We start from the raw sequence: 19,400 nt of genomic DNA, 5'->3' as shown, positions 1-19,400 counted from the left end.
CCCTACTATTATTCTTATCATAACTTCTCAATCTTACAAGCTCTAACTAATTAACTAATGGTTGGAGCTATGCTAATACAAACAACAAATACTCAATGAATAATGAGATCAAAAATTGTGTCTGTCATTTCACATGATGCACATATAAAATTAGACAAGTCAATAACCAACAAAACACAGAAAAATTAAGAAGTGATTAAACCTTTAGCAATGCCATATGGTCTCCGACATTTCCAGTATGAAAATTCAGCCTTGCATTGTCTGCATGGACTTGTTTATCCTTAGGACGGTAAAATATTGAGTTTCCAATAGAAAGCATTGCAGCAATGGAAATGATGTCTTCTGAACATTTGTATTTTTCTGAAACCACTATCATTTTTGACAACATAGGATCAACTGGGAACTCTGCCATCCGTCTACCTACCTTAGTTAACTCACCGAGCTTATTTAAAGCACTTAAAGCATATAGAAGCTCCAGGGCTTTCAATAAGGCCTCAGCAGGTGGAGGATCCATAAATTCAAAGTTTATTAAGTCATGAATACCAAGACTTTTTAAAGTCAAAACTACATTTGTGAGGTTAGTCCTCTGTATTTCAGGTACAGTGTTATCATCCAAATCATTTTGATAATTGTATGCAGTATACAACCGGAAGCATTTTCCGGGACCTGTTCTTCCAGATCGACCAGCTCTTTGCATTGCTGAGGCTTTTGAGATGGGAGACACTAGTAAAGACTCCATTCCTGTCTTTGGATTATAACTTTTCATCTTAACAAAACCTGGATCAATAACATACTTGATTCCATCAATTGTCAATGATGTTTCTGCAATATTGGTAGCAAGGACAACCTTTCGGGCCCCTTCAGGAGTTGGTTCAAATATTTTAGCTTGTAGTTCAGTTGGTAGGTTGGCATATATAGGACATATAATTAATTCAGCAATTTTGGTTCCTAAGCCTCTAGTTCGATGCTTCAAGATTTCTTCAGCCGTTTCAATTTCTTCCTGACCAGTAAGGAATATCAATATATCTCCAGGAGATTGAGTAACATGGATTTGAAGTGCCGTGACAATAGCTGCATCTAAGTAGTCAGCTTCTGGTGCTTTGGTAAAATGTATTTCAACCGGATATCTTCTCCCCGGAATTTTGAATATTGGAGCAGAATCAAAGTAAGTACTAAACTTTTCTGCATCAAGTGTAGCACTCGATATCAGCAACTTAAGATCAGGCCGGAAGCGAGAAATATCCTGTCACAAAAATTATAATGTTAGATCTACAGATCCGTTTATTTACTCAATTCACCAGAGCACATGCTTTAAATACATCCAATATAAGCACAGACCCTGCTTTGATGAGTTATAGACAGTAACCAAAAACAAGGGTCACTGCACAACAATTTAGATAAAAAATAATACATGTAATCAACATCAAATCAATAACCAAACAAAGAATTGGATAAAAGTATGCAAAACTGTCTTGAATATGACAATCAAGATACTGATTGTTCAAGAAACAAAATTATATTATCAGCCATTCAACTCACTTGGATTATAAAGCAAAAAAGAATCAGCCCAACAGCTCACCTTTACTAATCCAAACAAAATATCAGTTGAGAGTGTTCTTTCATGAGCCTCATCCACCATCACAACACTACAAGTATTAACAAATAAATAAGAGAACAACTATAAAGCATCCAACCTAACCCTGAATTCTAATCCAATATACACTCACCTATAACTTGCCAGATCAGGCTCACCAAGAAATTCCCTCAGCAACATTCCATCTGTCATATATTTCAGAATAGTCTTCTCTGATGTGCAATCCTCAAAACGGATGGAGTACCCAACCTTTAAAAAGAAATTTTGAATTAGTTATAAGTAATAACTGAAAAAAAGAGTCAGGAACATGATGGAGATATATATAATGTAATTCTTTATTAATGAAAAGCTCATGTTTCCCATATAGTGTACATATTCCTACCTTCTATTAGAAAGTAAAAAAATTTAACAGAAAATAGACATATTATAACCAACACATAATCTAAAATTTATAATATTGAAAAATGAAGGTAGCCTACCTCGTGTCCTAGTTTAACACCCAATTCTTGAGCAACTCGAGCAGCCACACTCATAGCAGCAACACGCCGTGGCTGAGTACATGCAATCTGTACAAAATAATAAATAATTTAAACCTTCTTGTTTCAAATGCCTAGAAAAGGATAATACCTCGAAAGATGGGGAGAGATACAACCATTTGCAACTGAATGACACGACCATAAACCAACACGCTATGGCAAAACACACTGTCAAATTCTGTCTTATCAGTATTAGAAAATATCCCTCATTTATAAAGATTGATTATATCGGAGTACTAATTATATTTCCTTATTTATCTTACTATTCTTGTACATATATAGCTGCTGTATTGTCGGCATATTCAATTCAATAAAAAAAAATATACATTTCCCTAATTCTTGAGACATACATATAGCTATTTGTTCCACAAATGACAAACAATAGTTGCCAACAACAAAACAGAAATAAATAAAATAAAATAAAACATCAGCTGAGCAAAGTATCATTGACTCTACAAATATCTACCAACTGTAAAAATGAAAGTAGACGCAACAAGGACATCAAATGAATTTTTTAAATTAACCTATTGAATAAAGATAAAAATTAAAAAAAGGTATAAAAAAATCAAAACCACACCATTCCATGTTTTGTGTAGCCAGCTTCGTGAAGATATTGGGGAATTTGTGTAGTCTTTCCAGAACCAGTTTCACCAACAATAACAAGTACCTATTTAAGAAAATTATTCAAGTTAGTTCAAATGAACATTATATACAAGAAAATGTGAATAAAAAAGTAATTCAATTAAACTAAGACAAATGACAGTTCATTGACAGGAAAGCTGAAATTCATTCTTCAAAAACCAGAAGTCAAACTAGCAGAATAAAAAATGGGAAAAAGAAAGAGATAAGAAAGGGAGAGGTGACCATGCCTGGTGGTCCTGAACAGCTTGGAGCAATTCATCCCGGTAATGGTAGATGGGTAACTTTTTCCTTTCCTCCTGAAAAAGGAAGTCAGAAAAGTATGTGATTATATAACATATATCAGTAGCTGACTTGAAGGAATTAATCTTGTTAGAAGATTGAAGATTGTAATCCTTAACACTCATGTTTTAAATGGATAACCAATAGTCATCTTCAAATCATAATTTATTTCTTAAGAAATAAAATTCAATAACTCTTAAGATTTTGGACTGCACCTAACTCCTAAGAAATATGTATCTGGATGTCCTTTTAATTTACTTTCAGTTATTCGATTAACTCGGTCCCATGACTGTATTACTACTTTCACTAATGATAATGTTACCTTGCAAGACCAGAGTTTGGGACGGACAATTGGCGTCGGATGTAAGTCCCAAGGCCTCTATTACTTTTCTCTATCATCCAAGACGTGCTCTACCACAGATTCTCCTCATACTATCCATGTTCAGCTAGGACACCCAAGTCTTACCAAACTTCAAAAATTGGTGCCTAGTTTGTCTAAGTCGTCCACTTTACATTGTGAATTGTGTTAGTTAGTTAAACACACTCATAATCATTTTCCTAATTGAGTCAATAAAAGGGTTTCGTCCCCTTTGGCTTTAGTTCACTCAGACGTTTGGGGTCCTACTCGTACTGTGTCTACTTTAGAGTCTAAGTACGTTGTTACTTTTATTGATGATTACTCTCGTTGTACGTGGTTATTTTTAATGAAAAATAGATCTGAACTGTTTTCTATTTTTTAACAATTTTATCAAGAAATTAAAACTCAATTTGGTGTTTCTATTCATACTTTACGAAGTGATAATGCTCGGGAATACCTGTCTCATCAATTTCAAAGTTTTATGGTTTCCAATGGTATTCTTCACCGAACGTCGTGTCTTCATACTCCACAACAGAATGGGATAGCCGAACGCAAAAATTGCCATCTCATTGAAACCACCTGAATCTTACTTCTCTATGGTAATGTTCCATCCGTTTATGGGAAATGCAGTCTTAACGGCATGCTACCTTATCAATCGTATGTTGTCTTCTGTCTTTGATGGCAATATCCCTCATTCGGTCCTCTTTCCCCATACCCCTCTTCACCCACTACCTCTTCTTGTCTTTGGGCCCACGTGTTTTGTCACAATTTATCTCCTAATCTCAACAAACTATCAACTCGATCACTCAAGTGTGTCTTTCTCGATATCATCTGTCCCAAAAGGGTTGTGGTTGTTACATCAGTTGAGATTACCTTTTTCGAGTCTGTACCATATTTTAACCGGCCCATATAGCTACTAAGTCCCATCAGGACATTAACCTCGAACCTCCTCAAGTAGTTATCCATATTCCGCCCACCCTTATTCCTCTCGAATATGTCGAGTCAGCCCCCAAAACTCCACTAACACTACAAACATATCATCATCGTCGTCCCCCCTCTGTTGTGCCTATTCTTGTTCCCATTATAGACTCTCCTCCGACGCCACCACCAGATCCGACCCAACCACCTGAGCATGACCTTCCCATTGCTCTTCGTAAGGATATTCGCACAACACGTAATCCATCTCCTCCTTATATTAATTTGTGTTGTCATCATCTTTCTCCCTTCCATTACACTTGTTTGTCTTCTGTGTCTCTTGTTTCTATTCCTAAATCTCCAGGTGAAGCATTATCCCACCCTGAGTGGAGGCAAGCAATGCTTGATGAGATGTATGCTCTACAAAGTAGTGGTACTTGAAAACTAGTCGCTTTACCTCGTGGTAAGTCTTTAGTAGGTTGTCGTTGGCTCTATAAGGTGAAGGTTGGTCCTGATGTTAAGATTGATCGATTTAAAGCTCGCTTGGTAGCCAAGGGATATACTCAGATTTTTGGGTTGGATTACAGCAATACCTTCTCTCCTATTGCCAAAATGGCATATGTCAGACTGTTTTTCTCCATTGCAGCAATTCGACATTGGTCTCTCCATCAACTTGACATTAAAAATGCCTTTTTGCACGGTGATCTTGAAGTGGAAGTGTATATGGAGCAACCACTAGGGTTTGTTGCTCAGGGGTAGGGATGGGAATAGGCTAGACCGTCCGACAGGGGCCTATGGCCTGGCCTACTTATGGCCTAGCCTGGCCTGTTTAATAAAAAGGTCAGGCTCAGGCTGTTTTTAAAGCCTATTTATGTAAATAGGTCAGGCTCCGGCTTGTAAAAAAGCCTATTAGGCCTGACAGGCCGGCCTATATATATTTTATATGTATTCCATTCTCTATTTTTTCTTCTTCTAATTTCCATTGCACTCACTCCAACAAACATGTATGAAAACAACATATTTTTTTATAAAAACCGATATTATTTATTTGTTACTTTATATTTTATAAAAACCAATACTATTTATTTGTTATCTTTATATATATTATTAGTATATAAATTTAGAAACCCTAATTGTTTATTATTACTGAATATGAGTTTGTTTGAGAGGTAATATTCCGAGTTGTTTGAGAGGATTTGTTTAGAGGTAATATTCTGAGTTGTTTGAGAGATAATAATAGGTGCGTTTGTTTCAATAAAAAATTTGTTCTTTTAAATCAAAAACTATTTTTTAGGGTTTAAAAGTATATATATATATATATATATATTATTACTAAATATGATGTTGCACAAGAGGATTTGTTTCAGAGGTAATAATCTGAGTTTGCTTGAGAGATAATAATGAGTGCGTTTGTTTTAATAAAAAATTTATTCTTTTAAACCAAAAATCATTTTTTAGGATTTAAAGGGTGTTTGTTTCATATTTTTTTTTAAATTATTTTGTTAGAAAATTATTTTTAATGTGAATAAGGCTTTTAAATAGGCTTACAGGCCAGGCCATGATAGGCCGTAGGCCAGGCTCAGGCAGAAAAAAAAGCCTATCATAGGCTGTAGGTCAGGCTTAGGCCTCAAAAATTCACCGTAGGGCAGGCTCATGCCTTTCAAAGCCTGGCCTGGCCTGGCCTATTCCCACCCCTACTCAGGGGGAATCCTCCGCCATGGTTTTTCGGCTACACAGGTCTCTTTATGGTCTTAAATAGTCTCCTAGTGCTTGGTTTAGCAAATTCAGCTCGGTAGTACAAGAGTTTTGTATGATTGATAATGAAGCTGATTACTCTGTATTTTATCGTCACTCAGCCCAAGAGTGCATCTATCTTATTGTTTATGTGGATGACATTGTCATAATTGGTAGTGATCAACAAGGAATACTCCAATTAAAACAACATATTTCAAATCAGTTTCAGACCAAAGACCTCGATAAACTTTGTTACTTTTTGGCTATTGAAGTAGCCTAATCCAAATATGGCCATGTAATTTCACAAAGAAACAAGTCTATTAAATGTCAAGCCAATTGATACTCCTAAGGATCCAAATGTCAAACTCCTACTTAATCAAACAGAGCCTTTATCAAATTCAGGAAGATATAAGAGATTGGTTGGAAAATTAAACTATCTCACAGTCAACCGTCTTGACATTTCCTTCTCTATCAGTGTGGTAAGCCAATTCAAAAATTCTCCTTGCCAAGAACATATGGTTGTTGTAATCCAGATTCTTAAATACATCAAAAGTGCACCTAAAAAATGTCTCACTTATGAAGATAGAGGACATAATCATATAGTTGGTTACTCAGATGTTGATTAGGCCAGCGCGTCCATTGATAGACGATCCACTTCTAGGTATTGTGTACTTGTTGGAGGAAATTTAATATCTTGGAAGAGTAAGAAACATAATGTTGTTGCAAGATCCAGCGCTGATGAAGAATACAGGGTCATGGCACTAGTAACATGTGAGCTCATCTGGTTAAAACAGTTACTAATATATAATAATCAAACTCCATTGCACATTGTCTCAAATCTTATTTTTCATGAGAGGACCAAGCATATTGCGATAGGCTGCCATTTTATTAGAGAAAAGATTGAATTAGACGACATCATCACTAGCTTTGTCAATTCTAATGATCAATTGGCAGATGTTTTAACCAAGTCATTGCGAGGTCCTAGAATTAGTTAAATATGTAACAAGCAAGGTGCATTTGATTTATATGCTCCAGCTTGAGGGGGAGTATCGAAAATAAAACATATTATGTAAATAAATAGAAATTTTGTAAGTATTCTTGTCATTATGTATATTTATTACTCATAGTCTATATCAAGAACTTCCAATGTGTAGTTGAAACACACGGGTTATTCAACATGTTCTCAATATTCTCTTCTCATTCAACAAACGTGAACTGTTAACAATTCATTAAAAGTCCAAATTGCCCTTAATTATTAAAACATTATGGGGTATTTTTGGTATATCCCCTCTTAACCCTAATTTGACTTCTCCTTCCTTCGTGTACTTTCAGTGTTCTTCGTATTCATCTTTTTCATTCCCTCTTCTCCTTCCCTGCGCGTGAGAGCCAGCTGCACGCCTGCAAGGTTTGGAATCAAACACCATCGTCGAGCATCTCTTTCTTCCTCCTTCCTCTGTTTATTTTGTACTTTTTTACTCTTCCTCAATTTTTATGTTAGTTCTTTCTTTTCTTTCTCTATTTTGTTCTACTTACTTCCTTATTTCCTTCTTTTTTTCTTACTTCCTCTGTTTTGAGTTTGAATACTTAGTTATTTTACTACTTTAGGTCAAAGACTTCCCATATGCATCTTTATTTCCTTGATTTTGTTGGTAACTTGGTATTTTTATGTATGTTATTTATTAAGATTTGTGGAATTTTTTTGTTATTTATGAATGTTTCAAAGTTTGATTTTAATTTTGTATGTTTGTATAGTATTATTCATGTAATTTGTCCAAAAGAATAGGAGTCATCCCGGTATCTCGCAATCCACTATCGCATTTTTCGGGATTGGCCGCAACGCACCGCTATCTGAGATTAACTACCTAACATTGCACAAGTTGAGAACCTTGGCAATGTGGGATAAAAGTGAAACTTCAATAATAATAAATTCTAAATGATATTTAAAAACAAATAACAACGCCGAATATTTTTCCTAAGATGCATTGGTGCAATTCTATTTATATAAAAACAAATTTATTTCTACTTGTAAAGTGCAACATTAATTTTATTCTATCACCAACATGATTTAAATGGATTTTCCAGGTAAAAGAGAAACAAGATGGCTAAATAAAAGAATATAAACAAGATTGGTAGCAAAGGGATTTAATTTTTTTTTCAAAATGTAGCTTGTAAAACTTAGAACTAGTCACTACTTGAGTTATTCTCAATATGGAACTCATTAATAGATGGCCTATGCAACAAATTGACATCAATTAAATCCTCGAAGAATAGCTCAATCTTTAGTAAATTATTATTAATATTACTACTTACTATTATTATTATTTTCTGGAAGGATTGTTGGTATTAGTAACATTTAAAGATGAAATGATAGTGTCGATAACAATATTTTTAAAACTGAAACTCTCAACTAAAAACTGAAAACAAGATTTGGTTTTGTGAAATTTGAAAACTTAAAACTAAAAACCACCCAAATTAGGCCTCACTCCAGTAAGTAGGCAACGGTACACAAGGAGGAACTTGTGAAGAAGAAGCACAAGACTAAACATTAGCTTTAGAGGTGAGGGTGAGGATTGCACCAGCCTTATAAGAACTAAGGACTATTTTAGTCATATCTCTAATTTATACGGGATCTCAATAATCTTTAATTCAGACTAATGACTGCATGCCTCCTTTGATCTCCAACAGTTGGGAGAGTCGGACTAATTCCTTGGCATTGAGGTGAAACACCAGGGAAATGGTTTGCGACTGTTTCCGCGGCCAGATATACAAGGGATCTGCTTCATAATGCTGACATGGCTGAGGCTGAAGGTATCCACCCTAGTTCAAGACCAGATGAGATCTTTAAAAGTTTGCAGGTTACATGAATGACCCTCAATCTATAGATCAATTTGTTAGTCCTCTACAGTACGACACTCGGAAATAGGCTATAGTATTAATAAGGTCAGCCAGTGTATGAGCCACTAGAGAACTGTAAATTCATTTTTGGATATCTCAAAGGCCCCGGCAGCCAGCTTTTTTTGGCACTCCTCTCTCTTCTCCCCTCGTATGTCAATACAGGTCAAACATTATTTCCTCCTGATACCCTTTGATTGTCTAACTTGCTGTCTGTTACAATGACCATTTCCCCCTTGGGATGTCAACTCCCCTTTGATTGCCTCTCTTGCAATATATTGCATTAACCAGTCCCTCCCCATGAGGCTAGATCGACTGCACTCCTTCCTTACATATATATTATTTGAAGGTGGTTGCCTTATAGCCACAAAAGTAAATTGAAAACTGATCCTTTTTAAATTGGAAACTGTTTCTCCAATCTCTACTCTCCATCATTTTTTTATTTTAAAATAGTAAAAAGTATTATTTATTTTCATTCATTATAACACTATTAAATATTTAAGGAATGAAAATTAAAATAAAAATATAGATCGACTGGCAAGGCAGTGTCTGTAAAACCACTAACACTTAATAAACCCATTATTAATTGAATATTGAAATGCTACCTGAAGTGCCTCTAGTGCTGACTTTGCTTTGGACTTTTCAATTGAATCGGCCATCTCCTCATAATCGAACTGCAAAGCAAGACTGGCTCAAAAACAAGAATATCACCATGTTACATCATGAGCCAAGTTGAGTCATTAACATACCTTGTCACCATCCATCACCGATGCTTTGATAAAATCAATTTGGTCCTCGAACACAAACCTAAATACATAATTAATAATGAAGTTTACAATCAGTAATGTGGTACGCTTAAAAACATTCATAATGAATCACCTTCAGTGCTACACCAAAAGAATAAAAGCACGCTGATTTAAGACTTCACTGTCATCCAATAAGTAAAACAGAACCAGATTACAATATACACTGAGCAACAATTGGTTTTAAATGAACAAACTTACTGGTAATCGTCAGCGTCTTGTTTTTTATTTTTGGAACCATACTTCAGCACAGCCTTTCCTGGAAGATATTATCAAGAATGTACACGTATGAAAACACAGAAAAGGAACAGGGATTTATTTTTTTTAAAGGATACATATTATAAGGAGCGTAATAATACAGAGATATTTACCAATTTGATGTTCCTCCCATGCCTCTTGTTCAGCAAATGGATTCATCTTTTCCTCAGCATTTGTGTCCCTATAGATGTAAACAAAATTAAAGATGTTTGATAAGGCAAGTACCTTTTGGAAATTCATGCCCACTTAATGGGATAAAAATCTGAGGAAATACATTGTAAATGGTATCATCAAAATAGTTTGTATCTGATTCCCCTTTCTTTTTTTTTATATTTTTTCAATTGTAGTGGATCATGTGGTAAGAGAAAACCTGTAACGCTGCATAGCCACAGAAAATCTCTTTTCTTGATTAACGCCACCTTCCTGGTCATAAGCCTCTGGCATTCTATACTGCAATTCCAGAAGAACATATGAAAGTTTAGCAAAGACACATATAGGTAAGCATTTAACTTATCAATTTCCCATATGATCCCATTGTCAAGGATCATATCCAAAATTCCCAATTCCCTAAAAAGATTAGAGATTGTGATATTTTCTACCTAGTTCCATTGCAAAGAAGAAGGATCACCATATTATAAAACTATACAGATTCAGTTAACGCCTTAAATAAATAATCATCAATAGAAACAAAAATCATAGTCAACTATTTAACAACAAGGGTTAAATGTCTCTAGTCCCAATAAAATCACGACTTTTCAAATTTAGTAAATATAAATATTCCATTGATGCTTACATTGTTTAAAACCTCTAATTAACAAAAACTACGTTTTTAGTCTCTCGAAAAGTTGAAAAACATGGTATTTGTATTGTACAGAGACTAAAAATTAATGAAATTTTAATAGTGATTTAAAGTTTAAAGGTCATCATTATATAGGGACTCACAACATATTTAACCCTAACAAGAATAACTAGCAAATAGCTTATGTTTGACTAAATAAATAGAAAACCTACATTTCAACAATAATGAACTATGAATGAATAAAAAGTCTGATTCTTGTCTAACATTCATTACTCATGATATACAAACTAATTGATTACCTCATTCACGTTGTCAGCCTCCTCCGACCGCTTTTTTATAAGTTCATATATCTCTTTCTTGTACCTGGGGAAAAAGATAACTTAAGAACTTTTCAACTCTGAAGATACAAAAGTTAATATATCTAATATTAGTAAATATAGAGCTCTTTAAAAACTCTACATAATGATGGAAGGGTTCTAGCTCTCATGTACAAATGCCGAATACACAAGTACACCTCTTCTTATTCTCCTAACAAACAGGTCGAACATATTAATTTAATGCATAATTATGTAAGAATCTGTTTCAAGCATGGTTATGCATAGCAAATAACACATTTGTATCGATGCAAGGCTCATAGAGAAATAGAAGAAGGATATGGAATAGTGCATCTATTTCATACAAGATAAATATTAATGATATATTTCATACTACTCAAAAATAACACCATCCTCATCATAAATACTTATATATCCAGAGCACTGAAAGTATTTTAATGTTATTAATAGAAACAGAGCAACAGAAAAGTAGATAGATAGCGGAAAAAGAAGAATGGAACATCTTAGGTCAAGGTATCACAGGAAAATGAGTATGTCCTATGCCTCTTTGCATGGATGCCCAACTTCTAGCAAGGATGCCCAACTTCATGGCAGATGACACATTGACAGAGAAGCCAAAAATTCACTCCCATAACTTATTCACTTGGACACTGACAGCAAAAAACTGGGGTAGAAAATTTGACATGCAATTGTACCCAGCAGAAAATGGAAACAGAAGGCAGTATAGCCAGACCCCAGAATAATAGAACAAAGATGAAAAATCAAGGAGTACAGTACATTATCATACAGAGAGAGACTAAGAAAGAGTTGCAATGCACAGAGAAAGCTTATTAAAAAATAAGAGTTTATCTTTCTTTAATTTTGTGAAACTATATGCCATTAATACCATACTAGTCAAAGAAAAAGTGACATTTTAAAAAAATAAAATTCGCTTACTTAATGTATTCGTAAAATTTAAAAGATTAGAAGACAATAAAAGAAAAAAGCAAATCTAAATGTTAGAATTATAGTTTAAAAATTACAAGAAAGAAAGACTGGGGTACCAAAGTTGGGTAAAGCATTTCCTTTACATAATTTTCTTGAGACTACCTTTTATAGGGAAAAGCCATTTTAAAGAGATAAAATGTATCATAAAGTAACAAAAGAAAAATTGAAGGAGAAACTCAAGAAAACAACTAGTACCTTAACTCACGAAGTTCTACTTCTGAAAGCTTCACACCTTCAAATAAATATTGCTCATCTTCTATATCATCTCTGCAATAATTGTGCAAATAATTTATCAAATTCAACTAGATGATTAAGGAAAAATAAGCATTATAACACAAAACAGGTATGTCCAAGAAACTAAACATTAATTTGTTCATTGACAGAAAAACAAAACTGAAAACAACCTTGAGAAAACAAACAAAATGGAAGTATACCTCAGTTCTTCTAATTTTTTTTCCTCCCTTTTCTTCAAGTATTCTTGCCTTGAAAACTTTCTGAAACAGCAGAAAAATAATAAGTGCAGTGACAAACTGCAACCAACTTTAAGCTATAAAAGAGCAATCAAAAGCATATCATCCTTAAAAAACAAGTAAAAAACAACAACAGAGCCTTATGCACTATATGTTGTTTGTTATTTGGGCAAAATGACACCAACTGGTAATAAAACGAAAATCTCAACACGTCCATCAAAAGTCTTTTCCAAACCATGCCCTAGGCAATTGTTTGAGAGTATAAGGATTTGTGAGAGTAAAGACTAGTTGGTCCTAAAGATTGCTAAATATAAACATCCTTTGTGGGATCAGATAACCATGAAGAAAAGTGTTGTTGAAGTTATGGGTTTTAAATAAACAGAGAAAGGAAGAACTATGACTTTGGGGTAATGATAAAATTGATGATAACTTGAAAATACTAACCCCTATTTATAAGGATACAAACTAAATCCTAATCCAAAATAAATAGGGAAATCAGAGATCAAATCATGATAATAACGTAATATGGTAACTAATCTTAGGGGATAATGGCAAAATTTAGTGGTTCTTATGACTGCTAAAGAAATAATATTTCCATACAAAACACAACAATAAAAAAAATGTAATAGCAAACCTCAAATTTTGAATATCATCGTTCTCTGCAGCATTAGATCTTCGAATTGCTTCTTCTGTTGGAAGAAAGATTGAACCAAGAAAACAAAATCAACAAATGTATATAAAGGCACAATGTTTGCACTTATGTGTCATGTATGTAAGTAAACTCAACAATCCACTGACATACCTTCCTCCTTTCGTGTTAATTTTTGTTCAGTCAACTGATAAAAAAGAAACAGTTCAAACAATTAGAATAAAGAAAGAGAAAAGTTAAAAATGGGGGGAAATTATATATATCTATAGTAATATATCTATATTATAAATAAATGTATGCATTGAACTATTTAACTGTGCTTCTAAAATAATCATCAGTGATTCATTGTATTCTTAAAAGATATTAAATAATCTCACAAGATGTAAAGGAAAAACAAGTTCTTCAAATTATGAGCAATGGATATGATCTAATATGCATTTTAAGGCTGATAATAGCAACATCCAGAAAATTTTCTGCACTAAGATACAGTTAACATCTAAGTCAGCCTTAAGCCAGAATAGCTTGCATATTAACACTGTAAATTTTTAATGAGGGTTGGGCGGGGCACAAATTAAAATAGCATTCATTGTATTGATATAACCAGACATGTTAGATGAAACAAAGATAAGCCAGGTTATTACTATGAGTTACCTTCAGAAGGGAAACTGAAAAAGAGGAATGTCCATGGACATTACCTCCCATCTACCTCATATTTTTACCCATTCTTTTAAACAAATTTTCTTCTTTTATCCATAAGGAAGTATTAATGTAGCTACTATTTAAGACAACAACTTAAGCATAATGGTACCAACCAAAAAAAGCAGATTCATAAAAGAAAAGTCTTAAAGTACACTTGACTAAATAAATTTGACTATTAATTAGTACCTTTCGTGTTCCTGCAGCATCTCTCTCTCTCATATGCTGCACTAATTCCTCCTTCTCTCTTTGATCTTTCAATCTTTCTTCTTCTGACTGTTAGCAAATAGACAAGTAATCACATCAAGAGAATTGACAGATATTTAAAAACGGTAGGAATGCTTTTACAAAACAGACTAATAAAAGAGTTCTATATGCACAAAAAAAGAAAGAAAACTTAGCAAAGGAACTTTTTGGTATGATCAAAAAAAACAAACTAAGCCAATACAAAATCTTTTTTTCTTTTGGAGAAACATAAATCAATAGAGTTGAACATGCACATCAAAGCTTACTAAAATGCACCCAAGTGAAAAAATAAATTTGATGGACAGCACAACAAAATTCATCAAACAAGTGGATATAGAAGGAATTCCATCATCAGTACCAGTTGCAAAACTGTGATATATAAGCAGTGAGCACATCTAGACATCAAAAAAATGGTACCTCTGAACCACTATCTTCATCAGGAGAAGTTCTTCTCTTCACTTGTCTCTCCCTTTCTTTTCTTGAAATTACCTGCATTGTTGCATTTGGTCAAAACAAGTAAAACCTTGTTAGAAGAAACATTGATCAGCAGCTTACCATGAGCACAAAATATGAAAGTAAATCCAATAGATTATGAACACTTTGCCTCATCGTCTTGATCATCTTGATCATCTTGAGCTTCAGTTTTCTTCCTGAAACGTTTTTTATGACTGTTTGGCTTTCTAGATGTAGACGCTGTAGTTATTGACGATTTATCATCACCGCCAATATATTCATTGTCAATATTGTCATCATCTTTCAAAATTGTGTAAGTCCCCTGCTTCCTTGCCAACATTGCAGCTTCTCTCTCTTGTTTTTGATATTGCTAATATAGAGCAAAAAAAATTCATTAGCAAGCAGATATACTAATTACTTCTGTAAAAGAGGTTTCGCTGCAAGTACACTATAAAATGGCAATATACTCATTGTGCCTTGGAACAAAACTTACATTTAAGCCGGACGATCTACGAGGAACTCTTGAAAAAATTTCTTCCGCAAACGCACGGGTGTCTGTTGTTGAAATCCCGAACTCCACTAGCTTTCCCATTAAATCAGCTGGTGAAGTAGCTTGCTTGGCTGCAAAACCAAAGAGAGATTACTGAAATATAGCACATGAATCCCAACATACCATTTCCAAAATGATTATATAGAATAATTTTTAAGGGCGATAAAATGATCTTAGATGAATTACATAGTCCAATCATGTACTGTACAAGTGTGGGCTGAGAATACCCCAGTAGTGACATCAACTTATCTGATACCCATGTCTTTAGATTGTCATCGCTCGCCATTTTCACTACAAGAAATAAAATAAATCAGCATAATTTTGGATCATGAAGTCAAGGAGCATAAAAAGAGTGGTTCTGGCCATGATGTTAAAAAGCGTTTATCAGCCCAAATAGAACTCAATCAGTAGTAGCAAGTAGAAACAAAGAATGTAAAATAAAAATAATCGTAGCAAGAGGTGTTATTGCCAAAAAAAGAAGTCTAGTGAAATTTTATTTCATCAAGAATTGTTATTTTTCTTCCATTGAAATTAAGGGTCCTTTAGCTTAAATGAGTGGATGGAGGGGAGGGGAGGATTGAATTAAATATTTTGTTTAGTTGAGAAGAGGGGCGGAGAGTATGGGTGATAAGCCTTTCATTGTTTGATTTACCCGGGGAAAGGGAATGGAGAAATTGTAGTAGAGGGAACGGGTTAATTTACTTTTAATACCTTATTATAATTTTGTTACATTTTATGTAAGGATATTTTAGTCATTGCATTTGAAGCTTTATAAACTGACATTATCTCCCTCCAAATCCCTCCAACATCATAGAGAAACCAAAACTAAGTCCAAAAGAATTTTACTCCCTTCCCCTTCATTTTCCTTCAACCAAACATGGTAAAGAACAAAAGATGGAAAAGAAGGGGGAAGGGAAAGAATAAAAAGAAAATAGGGCACTAAAGTCTTAATAATATCATGAATGTGAGAAATATTAACTCCAGCTAGTGTTCTGCATTACTACCAGCTTCAAATCATTTTTAAATTGGTTTTCTCCAAAGTCAACTAGAAGGTTCATATAACTTTATTTTAAACAGGTTTTATATAAATTTAACACCTGTAGATACAAAGATAAATCAACCAACATAAAAACCATATGAGGACCAATGATAAATATGGAGGAATATGGCAGAAGGCAAAAGTGCGCCTATAAACACGCCATTGTAGCCTAAGGTGCCGCCTTGGCAGGCGCGACATCACAAACTGCCATTGTCTCAAAACCCGCCACACCATTCCGCCAAGGCGGCTCCATAGCCTCAATTTAACAACACTAACTGATACATTACAGGCCTGGAATTGGCACTTGTACAATACATTTCTTCTGTTTTTTGTTATTTTCGAACAATTATCATACATTTGCTGAGAAGTTTTCTAGGCTTGTCAACAATTAAAAAAAGGCCAAAGTTTTTTCCTAGGATCTCAAAACCTTTTTATCCACACATGTATCAAGCATTCCTCTTTTCTCTTTATCTTTGTTATGAAATGCAGTGAGAGTTGTGAATTCAACAGAAAATATTATAAGGATACTCTTTTGTCAGAAGCTACAGTACAGACTACAGACTTATTATTTGGTGAGCAGGGAAGTTTGTTGTTGTCCTAAATGGAAGGAGTTTCCGTTAGTAGCAATTTGTGTCTGAGAGCATTGCTCCAGATTTTAAATTTACGGTGTTTCCCGTCGGAAATTAGAACCTCTCTACATTGGGCATCATGCAATCCATAATAGTGAGACTAATACCAAAGTAGGCAGAATGCGAATAAAACAAGACAAGCTTCTTATTCTAGTAATAAGAAATTTGTTCCACATGTTTATGTCACTTTCATGTTTCTTCTAGCATTCTAATTGTTGTTGTCTTACAAAACAACAGTAGCATAAAATAAAATACATATAGCTTCTGTTGATGATTATGTTTCTACTTTATAAAAACTACCGCCGAAATAAACAAACTCAATGCAGGAATTTTGATTCATGAAATCGACTCCTACTAAATCTCAAATTTAAATTGTCAAAAGAAGCATGTGAAGGGTTTCAACACACAAATATCCTTCAAACTTCAAATGTAATTAAAGTCCCTTTAAATTAAAATTTTCAGTGCCACAAGATAAACCTGACATTACATACCAAAGATCATTCAACAAGCTATAGCTCATCTACCAGAAGTGGGATTGCATTACACAAGTGTAACCAATGTTGGCAATCATGGATTGCAAAAATAAAAGTTTGTACAAATTTCTCTACCCAACATGTTGTAGCACTGCTATAGCCGTTATAGCAGCTATTTGACAATATTTTGTACTATCGCGCTGTAGTGCCACTATTCAATAACTTTTTATCGAACTCCTATATTACAAAATTCATCATTGAATTGAAATCTACAGTATCAAATGATTTTAGTGTAATATATACTTAAAAAAATATAACCTATATGATGGTAATTTTCAATTCGGCAGTAAGTTTTATAATACAATTATCAGAAGAAGAAAAAAAAATTAATTGAATAGTGTAACGTTTCCTAGTAATATACCAGTATAATTGCATCCTCCTCATTTACATATTAATCCCTATTAATTGAATGTTGTCAATCGTTGCGGAATCGCGGTGCGCAGTAAAACTCTGGGGCGATGAAAAGGCAACTATCGCAACCTTGCGCGCTACATGAGAGGGAAAGGAAAATTGGAAGAAAAAAAAGGAAAAAGAGAAAAGGAGTACCTGGAGTTTCTAGCCGGTTGCGGCGGCGTTTCTATGACGACCAACTCCAGCAGCGTTTTCCGGCAAAGTTGAGTAAGTCGTAACTTCTTGTTCTGATGCGGAGCTGAGTTTTGTTCTTTTTAGGGTTTTAAATTGTTCAAATGTAGAAGATGGGGAAGAAGAATAAGGTCACGTGGGAAAGACGAAGATGACACGCGCGAATGTAGAAAATGAAGATGAAGGTGGCGCCTCTAGAAGCTGAAGAGAAGGATTTTGGAGATTGGGAAAGGGGGGCCGATTTTGGTTTTAATCTTCTAATTTTGATTATGGGTCCTGATTTTTGGGTTCTAACTATTAAATTTACAATTTACTACCTCACACCCCCCGAATTACTACCCCACACCCCATGTTTTGATGAAAAAATCAAAATGTCTTTAAAACTTAATAAAAAAAATTGGCATTCTTTTTTCTTTTATTTCTTCCCCATCACCAACCTACATGAATTAAGTTTGCATTCATCTCCTCTTTCTTCTCCTCCTTATTATACAAATTCTTTCTTCTCCTCTTTATTATGCAAATTGAACATACATAGGGCATGTGAACTAAGTTTTCACACGTAATAAATGCTTAAATTTGATTATGATTATCTTTATGCAAAAATTGTGCGTATTATATTTATTGATTGAACGAAGTCGGGTAACAATTAATGACTAGTAATAATGAGGGTCGTCGCGTTAGACCAACTGTTTATGCACAAACTCAATGTCTTGAGGAGCAACAGAAAGTACACGAGAGTGGCAGGCACAACGGGAATAGCAGGGGCTACAACAACAATAGCACAACAGCCACAAACATATTAGCAACAAACACATCAAACACAACTAGAGGCTCAACCAGAACATATAGATCAATTTGTGGAGGCTAATGAATATCCTGATGGTATTGTTGTCCTTAGGAAATTTGGTGATCACGTGGTCACTCAATTTTTGGATGAAGTGGTAATTTTCTCGATCACGTGGTCCTTAAAAAATCAGTCGATATTGCTTTTAGCGACCGAATCAGCGACCTTTTAAATTTTGTTGATAAACCACTTGTCGCTAGTTGTTGCGACCAAATCAGCAGTCGAATTTAGTGACCGAATTGTGTAGCCGATTTGGTGACCGATTTTGGAGACTGAATTAGTGATTAAAGTTTGAGACTGATTTAGCAACCACTTTGAATAAATTTTATATGTCATTAGTGACTGATTTATAAACGAAATTTGTGATATAAATTGTTATTTTTATTAAATATTTGGTTACTAATTTCGTCTCTAAATGTTACTGTTTTTTTTTTTATAAAAAAATTTTACGTAATGTCTAAAAAAACAATAAAAATAAATTTTTAATATCATTTCAATATTTAAAAAGTTCATACAACAAAATCTTTTAAATGCATCAATCATATCAATGTATATAACTAAAGAACATAATATATTT

The 19,400-nt window shown here is 34.0% G+C and overlaps 1 protein-coding gene across 2 annotated transcripts in view; it reads right to left on the bottom strand.

Annotated features, from left to right (window-relative positions):
* LOC101493317 (pre-mRNA-splicing factor ATP-dependent RNA helicase DEAH1) overlaps nt 1-18,230 on the bottom strand; it is a 24,737-nt gene extending 6,507 nt beyond the window's left edge. The window contains exons 1-22 of one of the 2 annotated variants that reach the window (XR_003472849.2): nt 17,944-18,230; nt 15,383-15,487; nt 15,140-15,267; nt 14,798-15,016; nt 14,611-14,682; nt 14,137-14,223; nt 13,405-13,438; nt 13,237-13,291; nt 12,567-12,626; nt 12,328-12,399; nt 11,110-11,173; nt 10,382-10,461; nt 10,125-10,192; nt 9,955-10,012; nt 9,700-9,757; nt 9,556-9,624; nt 3,000-3,068; nt 2,708-2,797; nt 2,074-2,160; nt 1,728-1,843; nt 1,580-1,646; nt 203-1,243 (exon numbers count right to left, since the gene is read on the bottom strand). Coding sequence is in view for 1 of the 2 variants with exons in the window: in XM_012715475.3 (XP_012570929.1) it covers nt 203-1,243; nt 1,580-1,646; nt 1,728-1,843; nt 2,074-2,160; nt 2,708-2,797; nt 3,000-3,068; nt 9,556-9,624; nt 9,700-9,757; nt 9,955-10,012; nt 10,125-10,192; nt 10,382-10,461; nt 11,110-11,173; nt 12,328-12,399; nt 12,567-12,626; nt 13,237-13,291; nt 13,405-13,438; nt 14,137-14,223; nt 14,611-14,682; nt 14,798-15,016; nt 15,140-15,267; nt 15,383-15,482 (2,694 nt within the window). In the remaining variant the exon portion in view is untranslated. The remainder of the gene's footprint in view (nt 1-202; nt 1,244-1,579; nt 1,647-1,727; nt 1,844-2,073; nt 2,161-2,707; nt 2,798-2,999; nt 3,069-9,555; nt 9,625-9,699; nt 9,758-9,954; nt 10,013-10,124; nt 10,193-10,381; nt 10,462-11,109; nt 11,174-12,327; nt 12,400-12,566; nt 12,627-13,236; nt 13,292-13,404; nt 13,439-14,136; nt 14,224-14,610; nt 14,683-14,797; nt 15,017-15,139; nt 15,268-15,382; nt 15,488-17,943) is intronic. The other variant, XM_012715475.3, reaches the window with a different exon arrangement.
* Between the last annotated feature and the right edge of the window lie 1,170 nt (nt 18,231-19,400).

Source organism: Cicer arietinum, chromosome 5 (genome assembly GCF_000331145.2).
Source record: "Cicer arietinum cultivar CDC Frontier isolate Library 1 chromosome 5, Cicar.CDCFrontier_v2.0, whole genome shotgun sequence".
Classification (NCBI taxonomy): Eukaryota; Viridiplantae; Streptophyta; class Magnoliopsida; order Fabales; family Fabaceae; genus Cicer; species Cicer arietinum.
This window is presented reverse-complemented; position numbering and strand designations above follow the sequence as displayed.